This window comes from Cucurbitaria berberidis, assembly GCF_010015615.1.
Source record: "Cucurbitaria berberidis CBS 394.84 unplaced genomic scaffold K460scaffold_2, whole genome shotgun sequence".
Lineage (NCBI taxonomy): Eukaryota > Fungi > Ascomycota > Dothideomycetes > Pleosporales > Cucurbitariaceae > Cucurbitaria > Cucurbitaria berberidis.
Window position 1 is genome coordinate 2,926,224 of NW_024468936.1, and position 22,901 is coordinate 2,949,124.

Here is a 22,901-nt window from a genome sequence, read left to right on the forward strand (position 1 = left end):
CGTGAAGTAGCTTAGGGGTGGTGGCATTGTACGGCCCACCGTCGCCCTTGTCTTCAATCGCCGTTTACTGGTTTTTTTAGCAAGGAAGGATCACATCACATAATCGAGATGCAAAAGTCAAGGAGCTATTTCGAAGAATCGCCGTCACTTGAACAGGGCGTAAGCAACTAAGGCTGTTTACGCCCCATTGAAAGACAACCCAAGGCAGTTTCCATAGTCAACAACATCTGAAAATCTAATTTTGGCCTCCGTAGAGCGACAAGCCACAATTTGAGGCCATTCTAGGATGGAGTCCAAGTCAGCTGTGTATTTCCCAACATCTGGGCGTAGCATAGTGTTTGAAACGGTAGACAAGATGAACAGGTGGTGACAGTACTGTTCACAGAGCCAGTATTCTTCTATTTAAGACTGTATCGCCGCAGTGTTTACTACATTTTCATTTTCATCCACCTTTTATATTTCAGCTCTATCCTACACGCCTTCACGTATACACAACGATGCGTTCTATCATCCTTTCTTTGGCGCTGTCCATAGCCTTCGCTAGTCAGACCATGGCTTTTACCTACTGGGTTGACGACAAGAGCTGTACTGGCGATCGTTCCCTGACTGAAGCTCTAAAAGAAACGAAGCTTATGGGGGAGAAGGCTTCCGAGCGGCTGAAGTCCAGCAGTGATGCAGATTATCAACACGTCTACGAGTTTCTTATGAAGAGAAAGAAGTCTGACAAGGCTGAACTCGATAAAATTGAGGGTGAGAGGCATACCCCTGAATGGCTTTGCTATTGTTCGCTAATTTATTCGTGACTGATCAGGCTTTATGTCTGACGTAGGGAAGATGACAGAGGTGAAAGACCGGAATACTGCAAACATCCGTATCTATTGCGATGACGAAAAGCGATGGAAACCACGTGTTGACCCGAAAACGGGGCAAAACACTGGAGGTTGGGAGGATCCAGAGAACTGGATGCAATATTCAGGGAGATTTGAATGGAGCCAACCTGGATGTCATGATAAAAGATGGGGGGAACTATACACATATGCGCAGACCTACAAGACCTACATGAACGGCGAACCATCTCAGAAGCAGGCAGATGTGCGAGCTACAGTTACAGTAAGTTCATCTTTGAATGCATAAGCTTCCCAATCCATAAAGCTAACATTGGGAAGATATGCGAATTGGGGCTGTTCACTGAGAACAAAAAGCCAAGGAGGGTGTTGAGCCAACTTCAAAAGGATCTCGACCTTACTAAGCCTCCTGCTGGCATCGAAGTCCTCGCACTTCACCCAAGCAAAACAATTCTTCACGAAGTGAGTATGAATAGCTTTCCCAATCAAAATCGCAGAGATAAGTAGAGCCTGATACTGACCATTCCTAGCTCTCGCACTTTCACGGATACGACACGATTGACAATGGGTACTTTATCAGTAACCCTAAGGCTAATCCGAATATCCGTTCACTCGACGCTGGTGAGCTGATGAAAAATGCTGACGTGCGCGCCTATCTTGGACAATTAGCTATCCTAGCTGATCGTGGATATACCTTCCAACGAACTCCCCTTGAAAGTGCGTCGAAGGAGGAGAAGGCCGACTTCAGCAAGAATATGGAGATTGGGAAGTTGTTCTTATACCCAAATCTGACCAAGAGAGGCCTTAGAAATATTGGAAGGCTTGCAAGGAGGTATAATAAAGCCTAAGTGCAGAACTGGACAATAGAGCCAACCGTCAGGAATTGGTTCTATAATTGAAGCGTTGCGTCGGGTTTATTGGAATGGCGGGTCTCACTGCAGTTTACTATATGTTCTTGGGTTTTGCTTTAGTCTATAGAGGGTCGCGAATAAAATATGAACGGAACTACATGATCGAAGGCATGGTTACTATAGTCTATGCCAAATTTTAACCATTCACTGTCAAAGTGCTAAGATCGAGTTTGAATATACTGTGTTACCTCGGCATAGGTAATACAAAAGCTAATTGCACTAATGCTGTAGTCCTTTGACTGTATTATGCGCAGACTTGTCAGTAAGCAAATCAATCAATAATTGTATTGAGTTCAAGAGCACGCTCACTAACTCTCTGACAGGTCCGAGGCAAGTCTAGACTTGCTACCCAGGTAGCAATGTTAGCGCCGCTATTGTGGGAGAGGCTGCCTGCGAAGCACGCGCCATTTATTTTAGTGGTGGCCAGTGCGGTGCATGACCTCAGCTGGTGGCCTGGTTGGAACAACTGGGCGTAATCATTTACGGAAAGCCTCATGTGCGGCGGTGCACCTTAGCGGGGCGTACATATATATAAAACCCAGTGCCCGACTCCAATGAGCCTCAGAGCAGCAATCACCTTTTCAATTCCCATAGTCCATCTGACCACTTTGAGCGCTGAATAAACCTCTCTTAATCGAAGCCAGAGTACATTGCGCTACCAGATAGCACCCGCATTTTCGCTCGCCTCACCACAACTCCAACCCAAAAGCTTGCGCACTGGGCTCTTGCCCTGTCTCTGCTCCAAATGGCATGCTCCTACGGTGTCGCCGATATCCCAGAATTCCTCGCAGCCAAAGCTCAAGCTGCTGTTGAACAGCCCCGCCCCGTCACAAACCAACTTTCCCGTGCCGCGTTGCCTTCTGCAGAACCATACCGTCAGATCCAAAGTATATTACTAGAGAAGCTACCTTTGAACTGTAGGCTCTTGATCTGGACATACGTCCTTCAGGCGCCCTATACGAGGATAGAGCGCTGGCGACCATCCTACTATGGGTCATCGATTACTGCATATGGAGTGGAGGCTCTTGACGCTGACTGCTTTCCTTATCGATTAAGCACACCTGATACAGAGATGCACGAGGGTACGAAAAAGCATGAGAAGCCATTAGCTTTGCTGTTATCGTGCCGTCAACTGTAAGCTCCCCTAGCGCTACATCTAGAGGACCTCATAAGCTCATACCAGTATTCGCTGCTAGGTACGCTGAAGCGCTGCAACTGCTCTACTCGTCAACAACACTAGTATTCGCAAATCCAACGGATATCTACTGCTTCCAAGTAACTGCATCACCCAAGGGCCTCGCGAGTGTAAACGGCTTGATCATTGCATTCGGGAAAATTGACTGGCCGAACAACGGTCCTTTCCACCACGAAGACGGGTTGAAGGAGTGGGAACACGCGTTCTACAACCTCGACAAAATGCCCTCCTTGCGTGAGCTGCAAGGCTGGTTCTACCACGGCGAATTTAACAACCCTAAAGAGCTTGTCTGGGCACGACGTCCTTGGGATGAAAGAATGGAAAGCGAGGCTGTCGAGCAGAGGCATAAAAGGCTCTTTGATCTGTTTGGAAACGTGGATGTACCGAGTTTCACCATCAATCTAACTTGGAAACCAGAAGATCTTCTTTCGCAGAGGGCGTGGCCTTTTGAGATCAATGTACAAACAAATGATGAGATATTTCGTAGGATGTTGAAGTTTCCGTACCCGATAGAGCTAGACATGTATAGCTAGATCCGCTTGAGCAAGAATGTACGCAAGAGATTGGAGTCCTTCATACTTAACTATTATATAGTTTTGATATATCACGAATAGGTATTACATAAAAAGTAAGCTACTCAAAAGCCGGTAAACCCCTCTACCAGTGATCACACAAAAATGCGTAACAGAAGTTTGCACAAAAACGCTGGTTCTCGTTGGGACATGCTTAACTATAGTTGAACATTGTATTAGTAAATTAGTAGTTCGAATACCCGCTGTTGCGTGTGTTTTGTTCATGGTTGTTGCTTGACCAAAGACTGAGTCATCTCAAACAGTTGATGAGGTATCTCAGGCCGCTTTTGCTGCAGATAAGTTCTAGAGCCCTGTCGGATGTCTCTCTAGGTGAAGATGACCACAGAGTTGAAGAATAAGAGGTTGTGGTCGAGAGAGTCGCACTAGAGCAGCTTATGAGTGCTAGGCATAGCTTCATAACATGCAACCATTCTTCGATGTTCAAAAATTGCTAATACAGGCTGATATCAATTTTATCTAAGAAAATGACGTATAGATAACTGTCTCGGATGGTAATAACGTAGGTGAACAAAGTAGATGCCTCCAATCCGCGGTAATATGGGTCAGAGAAATGCCTTGAAACTCGACGCGGATGCACCGCAAGTAAATGAAAGATAAAGAGTGACGTTGCCTCATAGAGCAGTACTCTATCATGACTTCTCGGTAAAAGAGTATGTGTGTATGACGTAATGAAAGACAAAAAAGTGCAAAAATTGGGGGTGGAACGTATTTAGCGCTTAAAGAACGGCGGAAGCATGGCCGGGCTGAGGGTGGTGCAACTGGCGAGACGTATGCTTAGTTAAAATACTTCCCCAGGTCCCCACGTTCATAGCCCGCGAGATCATCGAATGTTGATCCGCCAGCCCATGATACAGGGCATGTATACACAGTGACAACGACACCACGTTGCTCCGTGCCTGCAAATGTCAGTGTCATGAATATATGCGGTACCTCGAGATAACGCACGCTGATACTGATGGGCGTGTTCGAGCCAGGCCTGGTTGTTAAACATATGTGGAATAACAGATGGCAAGTATTGTCGAGAGGTCGTATGAGCCATCAGGGCTATAAAAATCGGCAGCTCCCCCGTTAATCCGCCATAGCCTGGACTTGTGGTAGACGCTGCAGTTCGGTAAATATCTGGTAGCAACATTTGTGGCCAGGTTTGATCTGCTCGCTGGCAACGTAGCGTATCATTTGCCCCAGCGTTTGTGAGGAATGAGGAGTAGTCTGTGGGCGAGTGGTCAAACTTCAGAGGATGCCAGTCGTCGTCATCTGGTGGATCCGTTGCATCTCCGTCTAGAACCCAGAAGCCATGGCCGCCAACATAGTAAACGGAGAATGTACTATATTCCTTGGAGCCTGTGGGGCGTTCGGCTATCTCATAGATCCTTGAGCGATCGCAATACCATAATCTCCCCGTGACACCACCAGGCACCAGTACGTGGGCTGCTCCGTTGATTGAGGGTTTCCATCTTCCATGATTGTCATAACGGCAATCTACTCTTGTGTTTCGGACTATCTCGTTGATCTGGATAATGAAGGGTGGCTGAGCAGATAGTGTGTCAGTTATGCGCTCTCTACGGTGAACGGGGAAAAAACCGACCGACATCGCTTATCAGCGTCACGTATTTTTGCAATAAATCTCTGGCTAGAAGCGTGATATGCGTAGTTGCGCTTTGGACGCGCTTGCCCTGCTCCAAACTCCTCGCGGCCCCCTCACTCGCACCAGTCCTTTATCCTTCCGGCCCGCGATGCGGCTCTGCTTGACACTGCTCGTGAGAAAAAGCATCCCGGTATGAAGGTCAGACGACTGCCTTAGCTGGCAAGTGACGTGCGGGTTCGGCATCGAGAGCAAGCCTCTGATAAGCTGGAGGTGGCTGGTGGATGGGTTCAGCGGCAGGATCCTGCGTGGCCTGCAGACACGTAGGCGATAGGATGTCGGGCAAGTTCCTTTACCCCGCCTATCATGCTATCGATATCCTCGGGCCATCTATCCTTATTGATGTATAGCCATGCCATCGTCCTGGAAGACAGATTTATGTGAATCGTAGGTGTAGGGTGCGAACTTGTGGAGTCTGTATCCCTCGAGACTGAACGAGGCGTGATACACGAGGTTTGACCCAAAACGTGGTAACAGTGAGATGAGGACTCCGCAGCTATCGTTTGTATTAGCGGCGATTGAGTAAGAGCCGGCCAAGGGTTGTGCTCGGAGTAGTGCAATGGCTCGCATGCGACAGCAGCCGGCCGAGACCAACCAACCGAGCGGCACGGCGACTGCCCAAGGAGGATCAGGTGGGCGCCTTGTTCTAGCGAAGCGCCTTTTCCTCGCTGCTGTCCGCCACGGCATATCTTGTGAGACAGCGGAATGACTGTTCCGTGGGGAAACTGGCTAGAGGCTTTCTCGACGGGCAGCTGGTTCTCTTCCTAAGAGATTGCTTCCTTTTCCACGGGTACCGTACCATAGGAGGGGGCTTTGGCCATTTGCAGTGTTGCTTTCCGTAGGCCCGGCGATGCATTGTAGTGTAGAGACAATAAAAGCTGGCTTCGATTTGTCCAGAGGGACCGACAGACTGGTGGAGTAATATTTTTGCATTGATCGGCGCTGATGCTGGACATTACAAGGTTGTACGATTGTCGCAATAAGACGCGCATGTGCTTCGACGTAGGCAACAACGGCGTGAGATGCGGCTCTGCTCGACGTAAGAGGGGTTAAAAGCAGACGGCTAGCGTTTTCTATTATGCCGACAAGTATTTGGGCGCTTATCATTTCGCTCGACCGTCAAGAGTGTCCGATTGCGTATGCCTGCGCGGCGGCTACAAGGAACAAGATTTGTAGGTTTGCTCATACTGACACCGGACCAAGGTGCGATTTCTTCAATTCAAAGCTGAGGGCCTGTGAGAGTTAAGTAGACGCCCGTATGACCTGCTGACAAGACTAGTTGACTTGTGGCACAGAATGCCAGGGCAAAATCTTGAAAAGCCGTGTGCAAGGTTGCCTTATAGTTGCCTTCTTCTCCTCTTCCTGCTATTCCGGTCGGGTCCTTGTACTCACATTGGCGAGTCTACCCAAGCAGATGGCGCCAATAAAAGGGCTCGGTTGGAGGGGTTCCTATTGTTTTGCCCCCATCTGGCGGCAATGCTGCAGAATCGTAAATCACCGCTCACCGGACGTCGACCCTTGCTACCCGACATCCACCATCGACAGCACTGTGGACAAGCAGCGAGACTGAGCAAATGCTCACCGGTCGAGTTGGTAACGGCACTAGGAAACGGCTCAAAACGACTCAGGGTCATGCGCACACCATTCAGGTTCAATGATCGAATCGAACGACGCGCCACCCTCGACCACACACGCAAAGGCATACCCTGTACTTCGACATTTTCCTCCACTCCCGTGTCCCTGAAAGCTCCTACAGAGTTGCGAGGTGGTCAGATAAGGCAGACTTGCACCGCAACCCCGCACCGAGACATGCCGCTCCACGGATCGTTGCGTATAGTCATTATATCAGGTACCTGTCGATTGGAGGACTGATGATCATAGCGCACCTGATAAGCCTTTTACCATCCGTTGCGACCGAGAATTCTACATCATGGCCCAAGCTACTGGGCGGCAAGCAAAGTATAGGCCGTGTATAGCGAGCTGTCCCGATCGGAATCTCTCGTCAGCCACGTGAACCAGTTACGCCAATCCGGCGTGACATATCTGGCGTCTGTCCGTGTAAGAGTATGGAACATGCCAAGCACTGACAGCCAGAGAAGTGTGCTCTGATAGGATACCATTGATGGCATGGTCTCAAATGGGATAGGGAAGGTGCAATATAGTCCTGATGCGTGTGCTTCACGCTCACAGATCCCACTCGGTTTGCTATCATTGGCTAACGTGGTACGGCCAAGACCAAACACCAGCCACGGGAACTAAAAGGAAGGGCCGACCCTGTTTCGTAAAAGTGGCGCTGAGCTGGATGGGATGGCGGCGTGTAGATGCGTGGGATTTGGTTTCCTTGGCTCCCTGGAACCGCAGAACGCACTAGTGGTGGAAGGTTTATCTCTTCTGTGAGTATACTGAAGATGAGCTTGATCAAAGGGTATGATCTGGAAAGCGCAGTGTGATGGAGAATCATAGACCCGAGCAGATGGTTCATAAACCCCCTGAAAGCGTCATCGATCACATCCACGGCGCCTCATGGATTCGTATTGCGGGCATCCAACGAACCCATACCGGCCCAGGACCTGCATTTGGCCTTCCCCCGGCAGTCAAGCTTGTTCCGCGGACAAATCCATTGGTTTTGTTGCGGTTGGGTCATCTTTTGCTTCTACCATCCGTTTGTGGAGGCTGCTGCTACCGCCCGTCTCAGCGAGGACCCAGGAACCCATGTTTGTTCGAGGGTCTGATGGCGAATGAGCTCGTGCGACGGGCGAATTGATCCACTGGTGGAGCCGCCTTTTCACGCCGTCAGGGAGTTGGAGAGGCCTAAAGGAGCGTTAGTATCTGCCGGGCACTTGGGCAGCCAAGTACGGCGGGTAGTGGGGAGAGCTCAAGGGCCGGCGAGGCACCTTGGAACGACCTTCAGGACGGACGCAGAGACTCTTGAGGGGGTTGAAAAGGTGCGAGATGTCAACGGCAAGGGTCAAATGAGGTTAAGAGTCGACTTCGGGAGCTAGGCGGAAAGACCGCCTAATGGTCCTTTCCTCGTAACTACGTTTACAGTCAAGCAGAGAGTGGCCAATCAAAACTCGCGACCTCCGCCCCATCATTTGCCTGAAAATGGTTCGCACGACGACACACAGAATAATTCTTCGCGCCTAAGCCTATGGGAGCAGCAAACGACTGGACAGAGCTACAACATGGCCCTGAAACTGACGTCCTGTCCAGCGTACTTGGCACCAGTCATATACCTAAGCTATACGCCATATGCCCAACAACAATATCTCTACAAGCGCCAACTAGCACCTCAAGATACTGTCTGGTCTGCTGCGCCTCAGCAACATCCCTTAACCCCCGCTCCGAATACAGCAACTTCTGCTCAGACTTCCCAGGCTTCTCCACAATCCTATCACAACCATCTGAACTATAGTCCCCTTGTTCCACACCAAACAGGAATAGCAGAAACTACATCACTTTCGTCCACTTCTTTCTTCAACGAGATTATGTCGTTGAATAAGAAGAAGACACCGGTCGCTGCTTCACGGATCATGCCTTGTGCTTTTTGGTCCCAGATGTTGGTAGGGAGAGCGAGGTCCAGCTATAACCTTCAGAGGAGTAAAATAAATATACATATTTTTGAACATTACTCACGACTGCGAAAGCATGTGGACTTGTACCGCCGCCCCACTGCAGGGGCTACTTCTTACTCTTAGGAAATTCTTGCAGGATAAGGTCGACAACATATATGCACTCAAAACGTGCTTGCGCAGGGAGAAATGAACGAGCCACGTCACAAACCCCAGTGGATACGTTTATGAGTGTCCAAGGAGATGTGTAGCCGCCTGGGGCGGCGTATTATGGTGACAAACAATGCGGGTACTTTTCGTTCACATCTCCCACCCCCCGTTAACCCACAGTGTTCCCCGAGACAAGGCAGATCTATATACTGCCATGTCGTAGTATGTTTCTCAATCTCCATGTTTACACCCGACTGTGAATCAATGTAATCACAAGCATCTCCGCACTCAAAGTACTTTCACAGAACCAGCGATAGCTCAGCTAGGGCGTAGGCGCTTTGATAATCCTCTTACACTCGACTGTCAACTGAAACTCGGCTCGTCTCATTCAGAGCGCCGACCCTTTCGATCTTAGAAAGCTACCCACAAATTTGTCTGATCCCAATATGAAAATACTTACTCAGCCTAATCAACGACACTCGAGAATTCAAGTTTATAGGTGTTGGGTTTAGATGAAAGGAAGGCGATTTGCAGGTTGCAAATTTGACCAATCAGAATTCGCAAAGTTGACGCCAAAAATTTGCGCTACTAAAGTTGGTGCGCACCGCGAGACACCCCACCGCCACACTCGTGAAAAGTTGTGCATCGCGATCCACTAACATCTCTATTATATTATAATACTCTGATCCCGGATTACCCAGCCTTTAAGGTCTTCACAGTGACCTAGCGACCGACAGAGAAGCAGCAACTTGACCAACTCCCGAAGGTGCCGAGATTTTCGAGCGCAGTTCGACACACCCCAAAATGGCCGATCAAACTCCCCATCAGCAGAAACCAATACACTCGCTCATCCTCGACACTGGCCCTCTTATCAAAAACGCTGTCGCCATCTCCACCATCATCAACTCCGCTGAGGAACTTTACACCACCCCCGCCATCCTTTCCGAGATCCGCGATGAAGCCACTAGATCACGTGTACAGACTACGTTGGTACCTTTTCTGAAGATCAGGAGCCCGGCTCCAGCGAGCTACGATGCGGTGATTGCATTCAGCAAGAAGACCGGCGATTATGCAGTGCTAAGTAGACAGGATCTGGGGATTTTGGCTTTGGCGTATGAGATTCACTGTGAGAGGAACGGAGGAAATTACGGGTTGAGAGAGGCGCCGAAACAGCCGGTTAGAAGAAGGCCAGACCAAGACCAAAAAGAGGTGGAGGTCAAAGAGGGAGCGCCCGAGCCAGAGGCTGTTGAGCCATCAGAGACCGACGAGGGCTGGTCGCAACCTCGCGGCAAGCGAGTCACTAAAGCCAGAACGGCGAAGCCAACTCAATTTAAATTCACCGAGAAACTAGCGGCTGCAGGGAGTGATACCCAGCAAGAGGAGCAGACTGAGGGGCAAGGCGGGGTTGCAGTTACACCAACGCAGATTCTCGAGCAAGAGTCGCCTGCAGTAAGCAGAGACGTGATTGCAGATGTACACACCGAAGATCAGAAAGAGGAACCCCTCACACAAGAGAACATAGCAGAGGAGCAACAAATAACGCCTTCCGAGCAGAGGTGTGTCGAATTAGCAGCTGCTGATGAAGCTTCAGAGCCCATATCAGTAGCCGCACAAGAGGCCTCAGAAACCTCGCCAAACCCCGTCAAAGAGGCCTCCGATTCTCTTGCAAGTACAGAAGACAACTTGCATGGTCTATCGAACCTCACTATCTCCTCTCCTCCGTATTCATCCCAACAGCCTACACCTCCCGCTACCGACTCTTCCGACTCCGACTCCGACAGTGACGGTGACTGGATCACGCCCTCCAATCTCCCCTCTCACCAAGCCAAAGATTCTGGTATCGAATCCACCACGCGCACAGCGGCCGCACAACAACTAGACGTTGCAACCATGACCATTGATTTCGCTATGCAAAACGTGCTGCTTCAAATGAACTTGACGCTACTATCCACGAACATGCAGCGCATCAAGCATCTCGCAACAAAGGTGCTACGCTGTCACGCATGCTTCAACATCGTCAAGCAAATGGATAAGCAGTTTTGCCCTCGCTGCGGTCAATCTACCCTTCAACGTGTATCCTGCTCTACAAATGCCAAGGGTGAGTTTAAGGTACACCTGAGTAAGAATTACCAATGGAACAAGAGGGGGGATAAATACAGCGTTCCCAAGCCAATTGCTGGTACTGCCAACACTAAGTGGAGTGGTCTAGGCGGAGGCAAAGGCGGTTGGGGGCGTGACCTCATCCTAGCCGAGGACCAGAAGGAGTACCAGAAGCAGGTCGACCAGGATAAGCGTACCAAGACTAGAGATTTGATGGACCAGGACTACTTGCCTGGTATTCTGACAGGGGATAGGGGCAGAGCAGGTGGACGGCCAAAGGTTGGTGCGGGCAGGAATGTAAACTCGAAAAAGAGGGTTTGAATGATCTATGAGACATGATCTTCTGGCGTTTTGACGAGGGCAATGAATATATCAACGGGCACGGGGAGGAAAAGGCCATGAGATACCATGCATTAGATAGGCGTTATGGGAATAAAAAGTTCTGACTCGATATCTTAAAGTAACTTTTGGGGTATCATAACAATTAAAGACAATATTCACATCATTTTGGTCAACTTCCCATGCCCCAAACCACCACATTTCCGTCTCCACCGGCACTGCACCACTCCCTCCGCGCCTTACAAAATGCCACAGCAGACAAGACGTCCTTCTTGCCTACCGGCTGTCCGGCTGATTTTCCCTTCACTTCCCTCATTTCCATATGTGTGAACTTATGCAGGCACTCGCCCTCCAGTAGGTCCCACGCAAAGATCATGCCGTCATCACTCCCGCTGACCACGACGCTATCGTTCAGGCCAAGCGTGCTCCTAACCCTAAACTCCTTGTTAACGAAAGCATCGTCACGGTACGCCTTCAAAAGCTGTCCATTTGTCCGGTCCATGAGCCTGACGGTTGAATCCAACGCGCCGACTAGAACCTCCGTGCCCTTCTTCGAGACAGCCAGGCTCGTGCAAGGATGTCCGATGACATCGACCTGGCACATGCCCATTCTCAGATCGTAGCTCCTCACCCGTCCATCCACACTAGACGCTAGGATATCCGCGTCGTGTACCGCGATATCCGTAATGCTATCCTTGGCGTCGTCAAGCGTCATAATCGGCTTGTAGGCGTTGGACTTGACATCCCATATCTTGACCGTACCGTCGAAGGAGCCGGTGGCAATGATGCTATCCCCGTCCCCTCCGAATACACCGCGGTTCACACGCCCTGCATGTCCCGTCCACCGCCGCACTGTCTGCGCGGTTTGTACGTCCCAAAAGAAGACGGTCTTATCACCACCGGTAGATACAAAGCGATCGTTGGCTTCGTTCACGTCTATTGACAAGACTTCGTAGCCGTGGGCGGTATATTTGTTCACTAGTCCCGGTGGGTAGGCATTCGAGGTAGTAGGCGCGACGGACGACGGAGGAGCCTTTTGCGGGTTGTACAGCCGTATTGTGCGGTCGGAGGCGCCAGTGAGGATGTATGACTGGGAGCCGGAGGAGTATGCGACGGCGTTGACGATGCCTTTATGGCCGGTGAGTTTGGCGATCGGGGTCGTAGGGAAGGCGGGCATGGCGATGCTTTGAAGCGTGTCAGCAATGTGATCTATATAAGCATAGGCTAATGAGACTTACAAAGACTACTGTTTTGATCTGGAAGATAGTTGAAGCATCTCAGGATCAGTTATGGTGATTGCGAATTGCTAGTAGAAGGCCGTGAAGGCATCGAGAAAATGAGGAAAAAAAATCAGTGGAAGCAAGGTATGAAACGCTCCGGTACTAATAGTCATATAGAGTGGGTCCAGTCACAAACTATATCTATGCATAGCTGCCGCAAACCTCAGTATACAACGAGAACGTAATTGTCGCAAGTACACGCCAAGCCCTCGGTGGGGAAGGAGCGATGACGTTCGGCAGAGCTTCGGGAAACTTTTTGGACACCCCCAAATAGCTGCCTCGAGCTTATGGTTTCCTTTCCACCAAGATCGGCCACGCATAATCACCGCTCCAAAGTCTTTTTCCCCGTGTCGCATACATTGCCGCATACTATCAAAAGCATTGTCCCACCAAATGGCGCTCAGACACCTCGACACTGCGCCAAAGTCCGCTGACTTCACCCCACTTCAAGAGCACCAGGAACAAACTCCGTCCACCTTCTTCGGCGCGAAACCGGTGCTGTATGCACAATATGAAGGACTGACTTTGTCTGCGCCAGCTTCACAGCTCGAGCAAGATGCAGCATTTGCAAGGTTCAGCTCCGAGCGCGACGGTGAAGATGCGCTGGTCAGGAATGTCGACCTATTCGTGAGCTCAGAGTAAGATGCACCCAATGGCTTGATATTGAAACCTATTGACAAGCACTAGAAATCTCATCCTCTTCCAAAGCACACCTTCGTTGACCGGCGTCGCGATACCCTACCCCTCCATCGCCTTGCACGCCACGATGAAGTACAAGTCTACTATCGAAGCGCTCTACATGAACCTCTCACTCAACGATGTGGAGACCGTGAACGACGACGAGGATATTCAGGTGCTTGAACTCACTGTTCTCCCGCCATCATACTCCTCAAACCCAGACACCGCATGCATCGAAGCGATCTTCGCCGCGATGAATATCTGCGCCGACCTACATCCGGATCCAAATGCGAGCGACGAAGATGGTGAAGACGTCCTGGATGAGACAGCACCCGGTGCCACGGGCTGGATTACAGCAGAAAACATGGACGAATATGTAGATGAGGATGGGAATTTTAGAGGCACAGTGATCGGAGGGGAAGATCTAGGACCCGGGGCCGGCACCGTACGGCACAGGGAAGATGGTGAAGGTGCGAATGGCACCAATGGCGACGATGGACATGAAGGGAAGTACTACCGCACAAGCTAGGCGGTGGTGACTGGGAGGAGCAGGACAACCCTACCATATTGGATATCGAACATGAAGATGATGAAAGGGTGAAAAAGCCCATGGCCCTAGCGATATAGCGCTATGTTTGGATGGAATATCATGATTGAGGTACAAAATGTAGGTGCGAGCTTCGTCAAATACCCACAAAGCATACGCTCACAGGAAAAGCAGAAGATGGTAACCCACATTGACGAGCCCGTTTGTTTTTGCCTGGATGCAACATACCAATATTACCACATGTTCAACCAGTGCTCTTAACTCAACCTTACTCTCGGAATGCATTGGTAGCACGCATCAGTCGAGTATGTACTCATCAAAACTGCAAAACACGAAAACCTTTCAACCTTCGATCGCAAAAACATCCAGATTACACGACTCAAAACCTGTGTAGCAAGCCAAATTACTTCATCTTGATCTCTTTCTGATTACCCCGGATTGCATGAGGCTAGCGGAGGTTCTACCGAACGTGGCGATTCGCGATCGTTTCCCCTCTCACCGCTACTCCGTGCAGCAATAGCCAGCCGTCTCTCATCCTCCATAGGCTCCCTATGATACACCGGCAGCGGCTCTTGTATCACACCAACCTCCAACTCCTTGTCGTGTCGCTGCAAGGGACGATATGTTACATCCTGGCCTTCGATGTGCGAACTGGTGCTCGTCCCCGCTTTGGCACTCCGTCTTATGCGTCTGCTCCAGATGAAGAGGGTCAGTACAATGACAGCGAGGGTACCGATTATGACGCTGACGATGATGGCGGTTCGGACGTTTTCTTTTGTCATTTTGGGTTGTGGCTGGTCAGATGGACGGGGGCGCGTTGCTGGCATGTTTGATCGGTACTGATGGGTACTGATGTGTCCTGAGATGTGATGAAGCTGAGGCTATTGTCTATCTGGTGCTTTTTTCTTCCTCTACAATCCGATAGAGGCGTCCGAAACAGGAGAAAGCACAATAAGATTGAGGATAATAATAGTTGTGTAAAACCGACGAAAATAGGACTTCAGTTCAACCCAAGGCGCGGGTGAACAGACGAAAAGCCCAGCACGATGCAAGTGCTCGAGGCAAAATTCATATGAAAAGCCGGGCGCTGGTTCTCTGAGGCTCTGTGCATTAACACCCATGGACGAAGGCGAATGCTTATCGTGCCGAAGCAAGGAGGCAGCATTCCCCTCTTCATCGGTCGAACCGCGGCGCCCTATCACCCAACCCTCCACCTCCTCCTCCAGCAAACACAACGCGAAAGACTGGAGCCAGCACATATACGTAATTCACCAATCTCTCACCATCCATGTGTTGATCCTTTCACTGCTGTTGGTGCAACTTTTCAGCCTTGTGTGCTTACTCATTGGTAAGGACGTAAGATTGTCAATACGCCCGCTGTGCTGATTGTTCGCAACACGAGGCATTCTATTCGTAATTCATACACGTGTGCTTCTGCAATTACATGCGAGGCTGCATGATGAACTAAAGATAAACTCACGTGGTGGAGAAACATATGAGATTTTGGGGGGGCCAAAAAGATAGACCCGATAAAGTTTTCGCCCCGGAAAGTGTTCGCGGATTGAGCTTTTGAGACTCATATGGGGTTTTAGCTGGGGTGATTGGGCGTTGACTTTGGGTATCCAGTGGATCTATCTCCGTTCTTTCGTCATCGCCTTGGACCAGCTGATCCCTAAGGTCGGCGGTAGACAGTGAGAGACCACTGGCGGTGGGGACTATGGTTGGATTGGTGAGGTCATCAATGGACATTAGTTTTGATATGGTATTCTGAACGGTGTTTAGCTCTCTGTATTTTGTCGTCTCTTTAATCTGGATGTTCAGTACGTACTTGATTATTTCCAGGGCGGCCAAAGTGGATTGCTCATGAGACTTATGATAACTCAAAGCTGCTATTTTAGTTCTGGAGGAATAATGAAAGTTATATGATCTCTGTGATTATGCCTTGAAACAAGCTATTTAGCGCGGGTTTGGATGCTGCGGTTCGGTTGCTTTGGGCAGTGCGGCTGTTTACGACCGACTTGCAAATAAGCGACTGATGTAGTTTATACGATCGAGGAAATTCAGATGAGCACGACTGCACATGTCACTGAATGCAGAATGACGCTTAGCATCAATACTTCCTGAAGTCTGAAATACAGCGTCGAAAGTTAGGTCAAGAGGAGACTATGTCTAAAAAAAGACTAGCTGTTATACCTACCATCCATCACTACCCGCCACTTCTACGCTTGATTTCTATCCCCAAAGGTGCACAGAGATTTTGAGTATACATATTAACTAGTGATAAGTGTAAATGCCTATATATTACCTATTATTAATTTGTGGCTAAAGTGTTGGTTTATTAACACCGCCAGTAATCGCCTCGAAGGGGCGAACATGCGTCTCCATCGCTGATTCAATGCTACTACTTTCTCGAAGGAACATTGCACCGAACACACCAGACCTCTGTAATTACCCCTGTCGCCCAAGCCGGAGATATTATCTCCTCGTTATGTACTCTAAAGATCTGCCGCTAAACGATGTACCCCGCAGCCACTTTGCGCATCTTTGCATATACCAGGACTAAATAGTCATGCGCATCCGCAAACAAGGTTCAGGAGCTTCCAGATTGGGACATTTATATATTATCAACCGTCAAAGAAGGCACATATACGGCGGGTGACATTGAGCACAGTCACATCGTGCCATTGCCAAGGACCGAGGAATGGAAGGATAAATAGAGCATGTGGAGGAGGTGTCCTTGACGCGTTGTGGGGTGATTGCATGCCTTGTCTTGTTTACGTGTGAGATCTTACAAGATCCAGGAACTTGGACGATGGGTGACGTCTTGAGAAAATTCGCTATGGCGGCGTTATGGTCAAGTCTACTAGCATTTGTGGGTGCGCAGCATACCGAATCTCAAACGCGAGGCAGTTCGGGATACGAGTATATTAACCCGCTTATTGGGACATCAAATGGAGGTCAGTAGCGAAGTCTAAGAGAAGATCAAAATTTAGAGACTGAACAATATCAGGCCATGTGTTCCCCGGCGCAACGCTACCGTTTGGTGAGTTTATTGAAGCAAGCAACTACAGCATTTTGACGAAGCGCTAGGCATGGCGAAAGCCGGACCAGATAGCTTTGGGGAGAACCAGGGTGGTTTCGACTCCGGTAACACCATGATCTACGGCTTCTCCCATATGCACGACAGCGGCACAGGTGGTTCAGCCTCTCTCGGTAACTTCCCAATCTTCGCCCAGTCTGGATGTCCAAACGACGATTTCAAGGCCTGTAAATATCCCTATACTGAACGCGCGACCGAGCGCGTGCCAGGGAGTGAGCATGCAAGACCGGGCTACTTCGATATAACACTGGTGGACAACATCAGAACGGAAATGACAGTCACGAACCATACAGCGCTATATCGTTTCACTTTTCCAGAGATTCCAACCACGCCGAATACGACTTTACACCCACACATCCTAGTAGATTTGAGGGACTTGCCTAATACGATGAGTGAAGGCAATATCACCGTGGACGGGAAGACTGGACGCATAACAGGAAACGGCAAATACTCCCCATCATTTGGCATCGGAACTTATAAATCATACTTCTGTCTCGACTTTAAAGGCGCGGCGGTAAAGGACTCGGGTGTGTGGTCGAACTACCAAGCCACTAAGGCAAAAAATCTGAGAATTCCGCCCATTAAACCGGTTAACAAAAAGAAGAAGATAGAGCCACGGCCCGCGGGTGGATGGGTACAGTTCGAGAAGCCTATTCGGGGGAATCAGATTCTTGCTAGAGTGGGAATAAGTTTGGTCAGTGAAGAACAGGCCTGCGCAAATGCACAGCGAGAGATCCCTAACGCAAACTTCGACACTCTCGTTGCGGCTGCTGAGACTGCCTGGCGTGCCAAGTTTGATGTTACAACCATAGAAGACGGCGGCGTCAGTGACGTCTTCCTGAAAGCATTCTGGAGCGGGGTATATCGCGCGATGATTAGCCCTCAGGACTACACTGGCGAGAATCCCTTCTGGAACTCCGGGGTGCCTTATTATGATTCTTATTATTGTATTTGGGATAGTTTTAGGAGTATCCATCCGCTCATTACACTGCTGGATCCGCACAGCCAGACCCAGATGGTGAGAAGTTTGTTGGATATCTACCAGCATGAAGGATGGTTGCCGGACTGTCGAATGAGCCTTTGTAAAGGTAATACACAGGGAGGCTCAAACGCAGACATTGTTATTGCGGACGCGTACGTCAAGAATATTCGAGACGGTATCGACTGGAACTTGGCGTACGAGGCTGTGATAAAGGATGCCGAAGTAGAACCACCGAATTGGGATGTTGAAGGTATATGTCACCCATATGTCTACGTCTCTCACATAGCTGATACAGGTGTACCCAGGGCGTGGTGGTCTCAAGTCGTGGAAGACGCTAGGGTACATTCCCACCGAGAATGTCGACGTTGAAGGCAACGGCACCCAGACACGCTCCATCTCTCGCACCGTCGAATACGCCTACAACGACTTCGTCATCGCAACACTAGCCCGCGAGCTCGGCCACACTACAGACTACCAGAAATACCTCGAGCGCTCTGGAAACTGGAAGAACATGTTTAAATCCGATCAACGAAGCAGCGTGAATGGGGTGGACAGCGGATTCGAAGGCTTCTTACAGCCTCGTTACATGAATGGCACGTGGGGTTATCAAGATCCCATATTCTGCTCGCCGTTGCTGGATTTCACAGGTTGCTACCTGAATCCGAGTGGCAAAGAAACATATGAAGGCCCAGTCTGGCTCTACACGTTCTTCGTACCTGGAGACATGGCAACTCTGATAACTACCCTCGGCGGCCGAGACCGTTTCATTGCGCGGCTAAACTGGCTTCATGAATCCGGCGTTCTGTATCTCGGTGACGAGCAGGCTTTCCTAAAGGTATTCTTGTATCATTATGTGGGTCGGCCAGCACTGTCTGCGGAACGCGCACATCAGTACATACCCTCCCTCTTCAACGACAGCGTTGGTGGAATCCCAGGGAATGATGATAGTGGTGCGATGGGGTCATTCGAAGCGTTTGTTATGATGGGACTCTTTCCGAATGCGGGACAGGATGTGTATTTCATCATTCCGCCATTTTTCAAGAGTATTTCGATCAAGAACGGACAAACGGGGAAGACGGCGACGATCAGGAATGTCAACTTTGATCCGAGGCATAGGAATATCTATATTCAGTCAGCGACGATGAATGGGGTGCCGTATACTAGGAACTGGTTGCAGCATAACTTCTTCCTGGAAGGGGGTGTGCTGGAGTTAACGCTGGGTCCACAGGAGAGTGCGTGGGGTACGAGGCCAGAGGATGTGCCTCCTAGTTTAGGACCACCGGGAAATAAGACGGTCCCGGGGAAATTGATGGGAGGCAGAGAGACGAAGTGGCAGAAGGCAAAGTTAGATTGGGATATCTCTGATAGTCAGAGACTATAGCGATGTCAAGGCTCCACTTCGAGACCTGGTGAACTTGAGCTCGTGTCGACAGCGATCTCGGTATAAGCTATGACCCAGAGAGCGGACGAATTGCGAAGTAGCTCTAGGATGATCTTGTTCTTAGTTCTTGACAACAAAATAATCACAAACCTGGACATGACCAGCTCTTCCATGGTATAACAAATGAAATGGACTTCGAAAGTGTCTGAGGAGGCAAAGTAACCGTGTGTCGAGTATCAGGTTACTAGCGGTACTTTCCCACACTTAGTATGTAGCTCGACTAGAACAGTCTTGATTATGAAGTCGATACGTTTGGTTACAAGGTTCAGGGTGTGTTGTAGGGTATTTGCAAGCTAGCAAAGGATGGTCCATCTTGGTGCTCAACCCCGAAAGCTGTGAATGTATCTGAACCCGTTTTGGTTAGCGAATGAATGATGCCTTGATGTAAGCACCGGTGGGCCGGTCCCGTATGCTGTACACGGAATATATCAGGCTCATTAGTCGTCGAGACAAGCTTTCCCAAAACATCGACCATGGTACGACTCTTCTCGAAATTCCCGCAACATGTGAATCAGTCCAAGCATCCCGATACATCCGACTTGTTCCCATAGAGCGGTTTATTTTATCCGATTTGCGATCTTGTGCGCGTTATGAAGTCTTCTGCATCTAAAGTCGAATTGGAGTGGTGCAATATGCAAGGCGGGCCGATTCCATCAACCAAGCGATAAGGGCGCATTAGATTTGATATGGCGGTGAACAGCACATCAGCAAATGTGAGTATCGCGGTAATTGACGCGCTTGGACCCTTAGATGTCGAACAATACGTTCATGCTGCGCCCCTGGCAGTCGTCGGTTTAGAGTTGTTTGAGATGGATCGACGTGTCTCCACAGCGGGAATTTCAGTCGTGTTATTTTGTGGAAAATGCCGCAATACTGCGTCGCTCAGATGTCATTCATATTGTCAGGTAGGTCCTGAAACACCTAGCAGTACTGATATAGGGCAAAGCCAAACCTAGCGTAATTTTGAGGTAATTTTGAACCGCATGTTCGTGGCTGAGGCGGTTGAGAGCGAGACGCCTCTCATGCGATACAAAGGAAAGTCGGATCAGGTTCCAGGTTTCTCCACAAGCGCTAACAGCATGCGGACACCCAAGGAAAGTTGCAAATGGAGATGCCGAAGTAACTCCCATCACCTCATGATACTGGCAAGACATCTTTCAAAACAAACAAGATGGTGGACACTGTGCCTAGATCAACGGCATGGAAGGATGGAGCCGAAGCTTCCGAGTTAGCGACAAGCCCCACTCTAGGTAAGGCTCACCTATGGCCGGCCCCTCTTTGATCGCCAGTCCTCATGACACGCGGCGTCTGCATAGAACCCGTTGGATCATTGTCCCTTTGACATCGTGACGTTTCTGTCGTGTGCTAACCGGCTTTTGTACGTAAGTCAGGCTTCTGGACCATCGCAAGCTGCGAAATGCCATCATTGCAATGCATTACACGATCCTTCCGGCATCGTGGGCGTGGAAGGTATCGAAGCAGTGGGCTGAGTCGTTAGAAGTCAACAGTGGGGCCGTGACGTGGATTTAAACTGCATGTGCATTGAGAATGAGGTGAATAAAAAGGTGGAGATTCTCAGAGCGGATATAGGTTCAACCGTCAGAAGCGTGCGCTTAGTCGCAGATCTAGGTAGTCTAGAAAAGGTCTCCCCGTCTACTTGCATGCCCCATAGTACTATGCAGAGTCGTGCAGATACTCCCAGAGTAATCGTCTGAGGTGACCTGGGCCAACAACGTGGTTCTACCAGCAGCTCAACAGGCCGTCGGACTTGCCAACGTTCTGCAGCTTGAGCCAGCTGGTTAGGCCTTGAGGCACAAAGAAATTAACTTTACCGTATCAGGTAGTTTATAGTGGTGGCGTAGCTGCCAACGTCTAAGACGGCGGTGCACGGACGTTGTCACAAGGGTACGATTTGGAGTATCGTCATTCCAGCGCGAATAGCGAATACTACTTTGTGTCATGGCGCCTCTTCGAACAATCAGCTTGGTAAAAAAACCGGGAACGTGGCGAATGCTCAGCCACAGGACCATGTAACGGCACGATGCCTTCAGTCATGAGGTGCCACATGTAGGTGTACCTGAACGGTCCAAGTGCAAACGTCACGAGCAACGCCGCTCCTCACTTATTGTGGTACTGAGTTTGTAGCTTCATGTCTTTGTGGTGTCGGCGAATGTCTGCTATGACAAGGAACCGGAATGCAAGGAGCTGAATGGAGGCTGGTGGTCAGCGAAGCCCCTGAGTCGTGGTATGGAATCGCGGCTTCCCCACACTTTCATTCGTCCTTTCCCAATTTGGCGGTGTGAACGAAGGGGTGAAAATGGCGCAAAGCTAAACCGGTCTGATCACGTTCTATACTAGGGAATAATCTGCCGCCAATTACGTTGTACTTATTGGGTGAATCGAGATTCATGCACTATTGTCCGGGTGTGAAACCTATCGTGACGACGCGATTCGCGCTGTTTCTCATTGTGCGGTGAGGGTCCCAGTATGCTAGTTTTAGACTCCCGATCATTCGTGTATAAAAGGATCGCTGCGGCGCACTCTCGAAGAAGGAAAACATCACCAAGCTTCAACCACCTTGAGTTCAATCTAAACTCACATTAAGACGGGATCGGCACTAGAGAACTACCCTCATACAAACCTCGAACTACTCCTCAGCACATACCACCTATCATCCACCATGCCTGTTCTTCCATTCCACTCCGCTACTCCTTCTCCCTCAACTTCTCCCACTTTGTCGCATACACCCTCAATAGTTCTCCATCCCGCATCGGGTATATTTGATCAACCAGACTAAAGCTTTCCGTCTAATCTTTCAAGCAGGCGCTTCATCAAAACGGGAGTTACACAAGCCGAAACAGGACCCTGCGGAAGCGTACCGTCACCGCTACGCGCAGTATCTCGCAGCGACTTTCAACATGTCGATCCAAGCTGCGATGGCCGAAGCTGATACCCAGTTGGCACCTCGTCGATCGTCGAGTATTTCTGAAGCCGAGTCGTTGAGGGAGATTTAAGGTGGACATGGACGACATGGCGGGGACGTACACGACTTTACGAAATATGCATGGAAATGGTGCTGGCATTGGGAAGGGGTCTTCGGCGCATACTCATATTTGTCGAAATCAAAAGCTTCTTTGTTCCTTGTGACTCTTTTTGTGACACGACCCTAGGTGCTTTCGCTAAACCAGAGCGTTTCACAGATCCCGCATTGGAGGTGAGGTCGTGCTTATCTACTCTCGTCCGCTGAAATGGGTTTTTGCGTGGGACGATTCGACATCTATGTTGTCGTGAGGCAGATAGTCATTGCGCAGTACAACTGCAATACGAATAACCCCGAACCAGCCTAGTCTTCACATTCAAATGCGACATTCTATACTGGCCAGAGGGGCCTCCCACAACGGTCGTGGCTCGAGCTGAAGCAACCAAGGCATACGGTCCATAAGCGTTGAAGCGTTAGCATCTTCTACTTCTCTTGCTTGTGTACTCGCACCTGGCACTACTTCTCTCACTTCTTCTACCTCTGGGA

The 22,901-nt window shown here is 49.7% G+C and overlaps 12 protein-coding genes across 12 annotated transcripts; 9 read left to right on the top strand and 3 right to left on the bottom strand.

Annotated features, from left to right (window-relative positions):
- Positions 1 to 491: 491 nt before the first annotated feature.
- K460DRAFT_426952 (uncharacterized protein) lies at positions 492 to 1,693 on the top strand (the record flags this gene model as incomplete). Its single annotated transcript, XM_040938263.1, has 4 exons — positions 492 to 750; positions 830 to 1,110; positions 1,167 to 1,307; positions 1,376 to 1,693. Exons 1-4 carry the CDS (start codon positions 498 to 500, stop codon positions 1,691 to 1,693), a joined length of 993 nt encoding a protein of 330 aa, XP_040790571.1. The 5' UTR covers positions 492 to 497.
- A 596-nt stretch (positions 1,694 to 2,289) lies between these two features.
- K460DRAFT_414641 (uncharacterized protein) lies at positions 2,290 to 3,599 on the top strand. Its single transcript, XM_040937689.1, has 2 exons — positions 2,290 to 2,890; positions 2,953 to 3,599. The coding sequence occupies exons 1-2, from the start codon at positions 2,502 to 2,504 to the stop codon at positions 3,482 to 3,484; spliced, it is 921 nt and encodes a 306-aa protein (XP_040790572.1). The 5' UTR covers positions 2,290 to 2,501; the 3' UTR covers positions 3,485 to 3,599.
- Positions 3,600 to 4,033: 434 nt separating this feature from the next.
- Positions 4,034 to 5,525, bottom strand: K460DRAFT_66994 (uncharacterized protein). The gene is made up of 3 exons (XM_040938613.1): positions 5,130 to 5,525; positions 4,490 to 5,072; positions 4,034 to 4,440 (listed from the first exon to the last, which is right to left on the bottom strand). The coding sequence occupies exons 1-3, from the start codon at positions 5,133 to 5,135 to the stop codon at positions 4,319 to 4,321; spliced, it is 711 nt and encodes a 236-aa protein (XP_040790573.1). The 5' UTR covers positions 5,136 to 5,525; the 3' UTR covers positions 4,034 to 4,318.
- An 862-nt stretch (positions 5,526 to 6,387) lies between these two features.
- On the top strand, positions 6,388 to 7,229 carry K460DRAFT_66969 (uncharacterized protein). The gene has a single exon (XM_040938612.1). The coding sequence runs from the start codon at positions 6,483 to 6,485 to the stop codon at positions 7,056 to 7,058; it is 576 nt and encodes a 191-aa protein (XP_040790574.1). The 5' UTR covers positions 6,388 to 6,482; the 3' UTR covers positions 7,059 to 7,229.
- Positions 7,230 to 8,019: 790 nt separating this feature from the next.
- On the top strand, positions 8,020 to 8,922 carry K460DRAFT_66967 (uncharacterized protein). The gene has a single exon (XM_040938611.1). It carries the CDS (start codon positions 8,372 to 8,374, stop codon positions 8,882 to 8,884), a length of 513 nt encoding a protein of 170 aa, XP_040790575.1. The 5' UTR covers positions 8,020 to 8,371; the 3' UTR covers positions 8,885 to 8,922.
- A 790-nt stretch (positions 8,923 to 9,712) lies between these two features.
- K460DRAFT_353057 (uncharacterized protein) lies at positions 9,713 to 11,329 on the top strand (the record flags this gene model as incomplete). Its single annotated transcript, XM_040931689.1, has 1 exon — positions 9,713 to 11,329. The coding sequence occupies one exon, from the start codon at positions 9,713 to 9,715 to the stop codon at positions 11,327 to 11,329; it is 1,617 nt and encodes a 538-aa protein (XP_040790576.1).
- Positions 11,330 to 11,424: 95 nt separating this feature from the next.
- Positions 11,425 to 12,822, bottom strand: K460DRAFT_67014 (WD40 repeat-like protein). Its single transcript, XM_040938614.1, has 2 exons — positions 12,586 to 12,822; positions 11,425 to 12,531 (listed from the first exon to the last, which is right to left on the bottom strand). The coding sequence occupies exon 2, from the start codon at positions 12,522 to 12,524 to the stop codon at positions 11,520 to 11,522; it is 1,005 nt and encodes a 334-aa protein (XP_040790577.1). The 5' UTR covers positions 12,525 to 12,531; positions 12,586 to 12,822; the 3' UTR covers positions 11,425 to 11,519.
- Positions 12,823 to 13,020: 198 nt separating this feature from the next.
- K460DRAFT_374955 (uncharacterized protein) lies at positions 13,021 to 13,834 on the top strand (the record flags this gene model as incomplete). Its single annotated transcript, XM_040934717.1, has 2 exons — positions 13,021 to 13,265; positions 13,315 to 13,834. The coding sequence occupies 2 exons, from the start codon at positions 13,021 to 13,023 to the stop codon at positions 13,832 to 13,834; spliced, it is 765 nt and encodes a 254-aa protein (XP_040790578.1).
- A 117-nt stretch (positions 13,835 to 13,951) lies between these two features.
- Positions 13,952 to 14,825, bottom strand: K460DRAFT_67051 (uncharacterized protein). Its single transcript, XM_040938616.1, has 2 exons — positions 14,171 to 14,825; positions 13,952 to 13,959 (listed from the first exon to the last, which is right to left on the bottom strand). Exon 1 carries the CDS (start codon positions 14,677 to 14,679, stop codon positions 14,281 to 14,283), a length of 399 nt encoding a protein of 132 aa, XP_040790579.1. The 5' UTR covers positions 14,680 to 14,825; the 3' UTR covers positions 13,952 to 13,959; positions 14,171 to 14,280.
- K460DRAFT_67023 (uncharacterized protein) lies at positions 14,826 to 15,283 on the top strand. The gene has a single exon (XM_040938615.1). The coding sequence runs from the start codon at positions 14,972 to 14,974 to the stop codon at positions 15,236 to 15,238; it is 267 nt and encodes an 88-aa protein (XP_040790580.1). The 5' UTR covers positions 14,826 to 14,971; the 3' UTR covers positions 15,239 to 15,283.
- Positions 15,284 to 16,664: 1,381 nt separating this feature from the next.
- Positions 16,665 to 19,315, top strand: K460DRAFT_278342 (glycoside hydrolase family 92 protein; the record flags this gene model as incomplete). Its single annotated transcript, XM_040928245.1, has 4 exons — positions 16,665 to 16,809; positions 16,863 to 16,895; positions 16,943 to 18,184; positions 18,240 to 19,315. 4 exons carry the CDS (start codon positions 16,665 to 16,667, stop codon positions 19,313 to 19,315), a joined length of 2,496 nt encoding a protein of 831 aa, XP_040790581.1.
- Positions 19,316 to 21,828: 2,513 nt separating this feature from the next.
- K460DRAFT_333623 (uncharacterized protein) lies at positions 21,829 to 22,813 on the top strand. The gene is made up of 2 exons (XM_040930887.1): positions 21,829 to 22,149; positions 22,199 to 22,813. The coding sequence occupies exons 1-2, from the start codon at positions 22,056 to 22,058 to the stop codon at positions 22,387 to 22,389; spliced, it is 285 nt and encodes a 94-aa protein (XP_040790582.1). The 5' UTR covers positions 21,829 to 22,055; the 3' UTR covers positions 22,390 to 22,813.
- The last annotated feature ends 88 nt before the right edge of the window (positions 22,814 to 22,901 follow it).